Source organism: Abramis brama (assembly GCF_963993115.1).
Source record: "Abramis brama genome assembly, chromosome: 19".
In the NCBI taxonomy this organism is placed as follows: Eukaryota; Metazoa; Chordata; class Actinopteri; order Cypriniformes; family Leuciscidae; genus Abramis; species Abramis brama.
In genome coordinates, this window is record NC_139981.1 from 35151716 (window position 1) to 35161718 (window position 10003).

The 10003-nt window shown below is 42.7% G+C and overlaps 1 protein-coding gene and 1 long non-coding RNA gene across 2 annotated transcripts in view; one reads left to right on the forward strand and one right to left on the reverse strand.

Annotated features, from left to right (window-relative positions):
• The window catches only part of LOC311070008 (cilia- and flagella- associated protein 210-like), a gene marked incomplete at both ends in the record, with an annotated part of 11818 nt that extends 5152 nt beyond the window's left edge, over positions 1-6666 (reverse strand). The window contains 5 exons of the mRNA XM_084093637.1: positions 1-46; positions 5288-5427; positions 5509-5665; positions 5945-6150; positions 6460-6666. The exon at positions 1-46 is cut by the window's left edge and continues 159 nt beyond it. Of these exons, the coding sequence (XP_083949763.1) occupies positions 1-46; positions 5288-5427; positions 5509-5665; positions 5945-6150; positions 6460-6666 (756 nt within the window). The remainder of the gene's footprint in view (positions 47-5287; positions 5428-5508; positions 5666-5944; positions 6151-6459) is intronic.
• Positions 6667-6856: 190 nt separating this feature from the next.
• Positions 6857-8513, forward strand: LOC311069675. The gene is made up of 3 exons (XR_014603545.1): positions 6857-7057; positions 7155-7225; positions 8010-8513. It is a non-coding gene; the product is annotated as an uncharacterized lncRNA (long non-coding RNA).
• Positions 8514-10003: the final 1490 nt, after the last annotated feature.

Consider the following 10003-nt stretch of genomic DNA (forward strand, 5'->3'; position numbering starts at 1 on the left):
CACGGCTAACTTCTGCATAACAGTCTCTCTGGGTCTTTGACGCTCTCTAAAGCAAACATAAAGACAAACACAAGCCCAGTTCTGAGACAAAGCAAGCAGTGGAAAGAAGTATACTCTCTCTCCAGGCTTCCCACACTGATTTCAATAACCTTCCCAGTTAGATGTGATTCATGAATGAGCAAGTTGTAAGAATGCGGATGTCAGATGGTTTGTCAGGTCACAATCTTTTGAATTAGTTTATTTTGAATTTAGGTTTATATACTAATTTATTTACATTTGTATAAATGTTCCCAAAAGACCTTTCACAGACAAATGAAAGATTGGAACGGGTTTGCAAGCAAGTTTGAATTTGAAACAAACACTCAGAAAGAGCAGTTTCTAGTTGGTTAAATACACTGTAGACCCGAATAAAGTTGGCAAAACTCAAATAATTTGAGGTAATCAGTTACATCAAATTGTTTAAGTTAAGAAATTGAATGTTTAAGTAAGCAGAGCTTGCAGATTTTTGTTTTGTAATCATACATTTGAATTGCTCTTAACTTGAAATATTTGAGTAAGATCATTCATACACAACCTAAAATTCCCATCTAATCTCAACTTCAACATTTTTAGTAGTGGAAACTTGGCTAGATTTAACCAGCTAATTCAATAAGTGCTACCCTGCTAATTGGTGACACAATGCTTTGACAGCATCAGGATATCATAATACTTGCGGAATGAGTACAGCAACTTAAAACATTTAACACACACTGTTCTCAAACCAAGCTCATGCAAAAAACCCAACATAACAGAAACTCTTCTAAACTAGCATAACAAAACATTAAACACTACTAAATCTCCCACTAAAAATCCCAGCCTAGTTTCAGTTAAATTGTTTTAAAAAAGTTCATAGAACTCAAAACAACAAACAATTCAACTTACTTAAAATGTGTCAGTTTTGTGAACTCAAAAGAAAAAAGAAAGTTTTAAATACTCATAAAATTTTAAGTATCTTTTGTTAATTTGATGGAACTAATTTGTATAATTTGAGTTGGCCCTACTCAGAACAATTAATTATTTTGAGCGTTAGGGTTTGCAGTGTTATGAAGCTAAAAAAAATAAATAAAAATTAGATGAGACATTAGATGAGAAACTTAAACTTAAACTTAGAAATGTTGCCTTGGCAACTAACTGAAATAACATTTCAATTTGTAAGTTGAAGTACTAAAATTACTGAAACTGAAATGCCCGTGCACAATCAGTTTTTGTGTGTGTTTTTAGTAATTGTTGGTTTGGTGTGTTTGAGTGCACATTGTTACAATTACACAGCAAAAGTTCAGTGACATTTTTATTTGTGCATGGTAGAAAGCAAATACCGATACTGTCATAATGACATACAATAAATGTGGAACATTGAACTACACGCTTGAGGGAGCAGGATACACAGGGAACTCAGAGAAAACGCTATGCTTGAGCAAACAGTTTGTGAATAGGCTACTACAAATGATGCTCGTGAAAGAAACGCATTGAATAGGATGTGTTTAGCTGGTGAATAGCATAGGCTACTATTACACAGTAGCGATAAGGTTAAGCGCACCAGAATGAAATATAATATTCAGAAGTAAACAGCATAGCTGACTTACAGATTCAGTTTACATCCACAAATGAATAAGCGCGTCGATTCAGGGAGCAGTGCAAAGTGCCCGTGCAAAATCAGTTTTTGTGTGTGTTTTTAGTAATTGTTGGTTTGGTGTGTTTGAGTGCTCATTACTAGCCTGGTAATACCAAACTCTGCTACTTCGCTTTGCTTCGTAGAAAGAGTCTGGCATGGCATAATTGAAAAGCGTTTTCTTTCTTGCGGGGGGGGGGCGCTTGTCTGAAGTTTAAAATCATTGGTTACCCGTAAGCCAATCACATAACGTTTGGTTATGGCGTGTGTTATGCGCAGGCTCAGCCGCATCTAACTTCCACTGTAAACACATGTATGATGCGAAAACAAAACAAAACCATCGAGCGAAATACCGGAGTGAACATGGCTGTGAACGACTTTTGCAGATTATGTGAAGTAAATCTACGCATCCACGGTACAATCAGTGTCTACGTCGTCACGGCTCTCAGCCCGCCCTCTGTTCGTTGATTGGCCGGCTGTTTTCAGGCCGGAGGAAAACGGAAAGCTCTGACGCTGTGTCTCAGACTGAGTACAGAAGCGAAATGAAATTGAGCGGAAGTACGAAGTCTGACGTAGTCAGGCTAGCTCATTACAATTACACAGCAAAAGTTCAGTGACATTTTTATTTGTGCATGGTAGAAAGCAAATACTGATACTGACATAATGACATACAATAAATGTGGAACATTGAACTACACGCTTGAGGGAGCAGGATACACAGGGAACTCCGAGAAAACGCTACTTAAGCTCCGCTGCTTTCTTCGACCCTCTCTGTCTCTGGTCCTGGGCTGTGCTCACTCAGTGTGTGTGTGTGAGAGGGGGAGTGGCCAGCTGTGCTCACTTAGTGTGTGTGTGAGAGGGGGAGTGGCCAGCTGTACTCACTCAGTGTGTGTGTGAGAGGGGGAGTGGCCAGCTGTGCTCACTTAGTGTGTGTGTGAGAGGGGGAGTGGCCAGCTGTGCTCACTCAGTGTGTGTGTGAGAGGGGGAGTGGCCAGCTGTGCTCACTCAGTGTGTGTGTGAGAGGGGGAGTGGCCAGCTGTGCTCACTCAGTGTGTGTGTGAGAGGGGGAGTGGCCAGCTGTGCTCACTCAGTGTGTGTGTGAGAGGGGGAGTGGCCAGCTGTGCTCACTCAGTGTGTGTGTGAGAGGGGGAGGGGCCAGCTGTGCTCACTCAGTGTGTGTGTGAGAGGGGGAGGGGCCAGCTGTGCTCACTCAGTGTGTGTGTGAGAGGGGGAGTGGCCAGCTGTGCTCACTCAGTGTGTGTGTGAGAGGGGGAGGGGCCAGCTGTGCTCACTCAGTGTGTGTGTGAGAGGGGGAGGGGCCAGCGGCTAGAGCGGCAAAAGCCAGTGTGTGCTTCTTTTACCGATATATTTAACGATATCTTTTGCATTTCTAATCCAAACAACGTCAAACTTGGCACTGCACTTACTCGTGCCCGTAGCGAGACACCTGTCAAGTTTGAAATCCTTCGGACTAACGGTCCGCGAATAACAGACACACACACACACAGACGTTTCTGTAATTTATAGATAGATTTATAGTATATAGTATTTAGAAAAGTTTTTGTTTCAGTTTAAGTTTTAGGAATTGTGGTATGTGCTTTTGTCATTTTTTTATTAAAGGAGAACTCGGCAACTCTAGCGAACTCTAGTCACTTCTTCGCTGATTTTCCCTTTTGTTGTCGCATGTCTTCCCCACGAGCTCCCCCTACAGCTGTGGGGGGCGTATATTTCACAACATGGTCGTAAAAAACTCACTTGTGGCGGCCTCCTCCCCCTCTCTACCGCTGCTCATGTGCGTTTGTTTTGATCGGAGCAAGCCAACTGTATCGTGTGGAGCTATGTCTACCGAGGTGGGTAATCTGGTAATACATCATACATGCGTGTGTGTTTATGTCGAATTGCCGTAAAGCAATTCGTGTTTCGCGCTCGTTCTCGTTCTCGCTTCTCACGAGACTTCCAATTTCTATCTTGCCGGGACGGTAGTCCCCAAGTTGCAAGGTTGGTTTTCCGCCTGAGAACGCTGGGGGGAGCGGGGAAAGTCACCAATATCACCAGAACAGGTTGTTTAACCATCCAAATGAATACTAGACAGTTTTATTAAGGTAAAAAAGTTACCAAGTTCTCCTTTAAAGTAGCAAAAATGCCTAAAAGTTATTTTATCTGTTGTCTAGCATTTAATATATCAAGTTTAGTGTGGGTTGGAAGTGTTTAACACTAATAATCAGCATGCTGTGTGTTTTATACGTGCTAGCCCTCATACATGTAAGAACATGCTCCTGAAATCAACTGTAGGAAGCAAAATAAAGAAGTTGATTTCTGGCACTAATGAGAATCCTGTAATCTCCACGACGCTCTTCCATCGTCTGATGTAGAGCAGTGGTTCCCAAACTTTTTGAAAGCATGGCACCCCTTTGTAGTGTTTTTTTTTTTCCACGGCACCCTAACCCAATTAAACTAAACGAACATATGTACATACATATACAATTATATCCAGATGAGCAAACAACCAATGAAGCATAAACAGCAGCATGAATTTATTATGAATGCATTACAACAGACATAATATGAGGCGAAACAACCCCTTCAGATGAATCATCAGTCCATTAATAACTGGACACACGTCAACAGACTGATTTTAACCAATAAGGCTACTGTATGTGAGGATCATTGGAATAAAACAGATTTAAAGATACTTAACTCTTTAAATAATAATAAACAACTCCAAATATTTTTGCATATGTTGGTGTTTTGATATGATTTTAAAATATGCTGTAAACAGGGTTAGCCTATTATAGTTTTGCATTTTTCATTAGTTTTTATTTTTATTTCGTTTTGACTTTTTGTTTTCAAATTCAGTTTAGTTTTAATTAGTTTTTAAAGTGGGTTTGCTAGTTTAGTTTAGTTTTTATTTTTTGAAAATGCTTAGTTTTCGTTTAGTTTTTATTAGTTTTAGTGTTAGTTTTAGTCTTTTTTTTGTAATTTGGGTTATTTGTCAGGGGCAAGATTCAAAAAGACATAATGACATAACATTATTTAATATTTGAATCATAGCTTATATAGTGTTTTGACATCGACAACCACAACCAAAAAGTGCATTTTTCCTCAAACTTGCGACTAGTTAACTTTCTAAAGAAGGCGCAATCGCTTCTCGGGTCGACAATAACACACTGACAAAATTATATTCAGAATTTAAAATATTTTTATACCACTTTTTAATGTGTGATTGTGTAAAGGTGTTCACGAGATAGAGATACCAACCTTTCGCGAACTTGCTTTCAACGTCGAACGAACACTCGTTCTCATGGAGACGCGGTGTGCACGGAGGGGAGGAGCTGTGTGTGTGTGTGTGTGTGTGTGTGTGTGCGCGTGCGCATGTGAGAGACGCATGAGTGACAGAGAGAGCAGGGAAAGGAAATGCAGCTGAACGAATACGCTGCGTGTTTTAAATAGCGTTTTTTCCCACCTAGTTTTCGTTTTTTCGTTCGTTTTCGTTAACGATTATAACCTTGGCTGTAAAAGGTTATTATATGGTACGATAGTTATTTTAGGCTGTTTAAATTGGAAAATAAAGCTGAGATTCTGCGGCACCCCTAGCCAGTTGTCACGGCACCCACTTTGGGAACCACTGATGTAGAGTACCTGAGTATTCCCTCCCGCTTCTCCTTCCACACTCTCTTCTGCTCCTCTTTCTGGCTGGCGATCTGCTTTCTCTTCTCCTCCTCTTCCTCCTTCCTCCGAGCCTCCGCTGCTTTCTTCAGCTCTCTTTCGGTCAGAAGCTCCTGATGGAAGACAGAAGAAGGGGTTTCTAAACCGCATCTGGTCCAGTCTGCTTTCACTGTGTGGATGTTGTCCTGCCTTACCTGAAAAGCATTCGTCGATCTCCTCTTCTCTTCCAGTTCCTTGCGCTCTCTCATGGCCTTTTCCCTCAGATTGAGATCTCGGAGTCGCTCCAGTTCTTCAGCCTCCCTCCTGATCTCCCGCCTCTCCTGCTCTTTCTTCATCTCATGATCCTGACACCTAATAAAGCGGGAAACGTCAGACACCTCGTCCCTTCAGCACAGGATGAAGTCAGTATACATTAACTACGATTTGAGACAAATGAAACTATGTAAATGGCGCGGCAAGATTTTGAACAAGGTCCTCAGCTGGGCGCCGCGGACAGAGCCGGATGGCGCCGCCGGTGGGTGTGTGGGTGTGTGTGTGTACACTGATAGAGCATAATGTGTTCGAGTTTTAAAGGCGTGGCGCTGCGCTTCCGGTGTCGTCCCCCTTAAACCCGCTTTGACTTCTCCTTACTGTAGTCTCCAGCTCTCGGAGACGGCCAGGTGGTCCCGTCTCCTCCGCAGGGCGTTCTGCTGATCCCGCTGGACCGCCTGCTCTTCCCTGCGAGCCTTTTCAGCCAAGAACTCTCTGTCTGCGTCTCTGCTGGCCTTCAGCTTCAGGCGCTTCAGCTCGACCTGAGCCTCCCTCTCCTTCTGGACCTCCGTCAGCATCAGAGCGCGCTATAAAACAAGAGGAGAGTTTCTACTACACTTCACCACAGAAGAAGATTTGTGATCTAATAACGTAAAGGCTGTTTTATACTTCTGCGTCGGACCTACGCAGGAGCCTCTACGCTGTAGGCAACACGTTGGTTTTCATTTATACTTCTGCGTCGTTGTCCGCGTTGACGCGCAATTACACTTGCAGAGGGAGCGTGTGAAAGCCGAGGGAGCGGTCCTAGCAGACCAATCACAGCGCTACACACAGCCTACGACGTAGCTACGGCGTGAGTTCGACGCAGAAGTATAAATTGGGCTTAAGACACGCACATGGAAGCCTTTCACTCGGTCGGTCTGGTAGAACTGCTGGGTCTCTGCTCTCTCGATGATCTCCCTCCGTCTCTGGGCCTGGTGCTCCGCTGCCTCCAGGTCCAGCTGCTTCCTCTTCTCTTCAGCGATCGCCTCTCGCACGGCTTTCGCCTCTAGCTTTTTTCGCCGTTGTCCCTGTAACCAGGTCTTAAAACGAAGTCTTGGCATAATAATCCCTTTCTTAAAGTTAGTCAAATCTTGAGATAAATGTTTTAAGTTAATTAATCAAAGTACATTTTCTATGTATTAAAAGAAAAAAAACAGTTAAGTGATGACAATGAATAAATAAGTGTTTGTTAAAAAGGTGGGTTTAAAAAAACGCCATCTACAATAAGTGATCAAATGCATAAAAAGATAGAAAAAGAGCGATTTCCCCCTTGAAAAGCTGTTCATACTACAATTCCCATGCTCCTTTTTGTGAGGAGCTGACCAATCACTGAGCTCCAAAGCTTCAGGCAATCGAGCTCCGCTTTCACTTCCTGTTAGCCACTTCCTGACTGAAAGACTGCATGGCTGTTTCGTTGCCTAGCTGAATCCCGAATCAATTACCATCCATAGGGTAAGAAACATAAATATCCCCTCCAACGGGATTCCATTAATTAATGAGGATGTTAAACATACGATGACGGCTATGTTGTCATGTTTACACTTTATAGAGAGCGCGATCGGCAGACGGCTGCCGCTGATCAGACAGCCAATTTAGAGAGACCCACTCATTGACTCAACGGTGAGTGAAGAAAAAAACTCTGAGACCTGTTAGGTTACCTGTAAAGGAACTAATTATGCTGGAAACGGTAACAGTTGATAAGCTGCCGTTTAGAAAGGCTGTTAACGGCTGTAATAGCTACTCAAGCTGTATCACGATGCTAATGTTGCTAATGTGAGCCTAGCTACCCTGCTAGCTTGGGTGTTCAGTGCTACATGCGCTCTTATCCTTGCAAAAAAAATGGATTTATTTCCAGTTGGGTTTGCAAAAGATGCTGTTTTCTATATCAATATGTTTACTATGTGTGTAAAAGGAAAAAAGGTGTTAAAGCATATGTATGTGAATTTCTTGTCAGTGATTTAAGAGGTCAATTTTTTAGTGCATTCCCTTAATGTTACCGGTGCAGGGAGGGATGATAAGCACGCTTAGCCTTACTAGTACCTCCTAAATCTCTATTAATGTTCTTGCATTATTCGTTTTGCACAAATTGTAGTTAAATTTGTATTGTATTTGTATTGTGAGTTTGTTGCTACCTTGTGTAGCAATAACCATTAATACTTGAAACTGTTTTTGTTTAAAATGAATGAACATGGATGTAAAAGCGCTTTAGGATATATTTATAGTTCACTACTATAAACACTTGAATCTGATACTTGATATATTATTGTCGTGCGACTGAACCTTCTTGAAGAACATGATTTGAACCAGTTGATATAAAGTGGAATGTTATTGATTGGTGATAATTCATGAGATAGACAGTATATGAATGTAATGAGCTTTTGGATTTCCTCTGGCCAACCCATAGGTCAGGTTTTTTTGCCAGATTCATTCCAGTGATGCACATGGATCGGAAGTCACGCCCGACCTGGAGCTGAAGCCTTCCGGTTGGATTGGGATTGGATGTTCACACCCTGAAACCCCGAAAGATTCCCAGCGTACGTTGGGTGGCGAGCCACGGACCCACGAGCATAAGTCTATGCGCAGTCTCACTTTCCCTCCTTCACGGATTGTGTGGTAGGATCCACGAGCACTGGCATACTGATACTGTCACGACACTGATTCAACCAAAAAAAGGGCCCCAACGAGCAATAAGACTATTTTTGAAACTGGGTTTTATTTCTTTTGTTTTAAGGGAAACTTATGCCGGCTTTATTATTTTCTTATTTCTTTATATACATTCTCTGAACTAAATTGTTACACTGTTTGTTATTGTTCCTGTTGTTAAACAAAGAGTGATCACAACAACGCAAATTACTGTTTTCTGTCTTTATTGATGTCAAACCACTGGCTCTTAAAAACTTAGCATCTTCTGTTATTGGTCCAAATACTGTTAAAGATAACTAATTGCCTGTTACTCTGTTATTATATCGTAAAAAGGGTTACAGCTCTGGCGAGCCAGCCAGGAGCCAGTTGGTTTGAATATCAATATTGAACACGTGTCCAATATGGACTTTGTACAGAGGTGTGGTGTTAAAATCCCAAACGCAGTTATTGTTAGTGGGCTAACACAAGTAGGAGACCAAGATGAACAGGTTATTGACTTCCTTAAAGAATATGGGTCTATCAAAAGAACCATTTTAGTTGATGATGAATCTGAATTTTACCAAAACCTGATCGTTGAGTACACGCACGGCACAGCTCTAGAAACACTAAGTGGAATATTGCCATACAAATATGCCTTGCAAGATGACCCCTCTGTTGTTTACAACATCAGAGCTTTGAGCAGTGCGTACCAAACTGAAATCAGTGGTAATATTACCAAAACTTACCTGTCAGAACTTAAGGCCTTAGCCAAACTTAGCGGTGCTGAGTACGGACATGTGCTTAAAGGAGTGATGTCCCAGATTAGTAAAGATATTGAAGCAATGAGCTCTGTATCAGAGGAAGTTCCTCTTACCCATGCTGAAACCCCCACTGAGACCCAGCTGACCATTACCTCCACTGAACAGCACCCTCCTGTCTTATCCTCAGGCACCGCTCACAGAAATGATGGCCTTCCTCCCCCTGGCACCATCCCAACCAACAGTGTGGGTACAGCCCCTTCACTTTCAGCAAATGACATGAATCCACCAGAAGTTCAAAAGGTTGTGGTTGAACACATTGTAAGGAGCGAAGCAATCAGCCCTCACTTTCAGCCCCAATTAAGGCTCCGCTCCTTCTCTGGAAAGACTCCCAGGCCCAATAACGAGACTGATTATGACACCTGGCGCTCCCATATTGAACTGCTGCTAAATGATCCTAACATACTTCCCCTTCAGATCACCAGAAAGATTGTAGAGAGCTTGCTTCCACCCGCAGCTGATGTGGTCAAAGGATTACGGCCCAATTCACCCCCTTTAGCTTTCCTGCAGCTACTTGATTCGGCTTTTGGCGCGGTTGAGGATGGGGAAGAACTTTTTGCACGTTTCTTAAACACGTTCCAGAATCCAGGGGAGAGTGCTTCCGCTTACCTTCATCGGCTGCAGGTAGCATTAAACCTTGTAGTAAAAAGGGGTGGGGTTGCACCAGGAGAAGTTGACAGACACCTTCTAAAGCAGTTCTGTAGAGGGTGTTGGGACAGTGCTCTGCTCTCTACTCTGCAGCTTGAACAGGCAAGAAGTCACCCGCCTTCATTTGCAGAGCTCCTGCTGATGTTGCGCACAGAGGAAGACAGGCAGCAAGCTAAAGCCAGCCGCATGAGGAAACATATAGGTGCCACAAAACGAGTCCAAGTTCAATCTCAGAGTGCATGTGCATGCGCAGACCCAAAGGAGAAACCGCAGGTTTGTCCCAGTGCCATTGAAGACCTTGTGAAGCAGG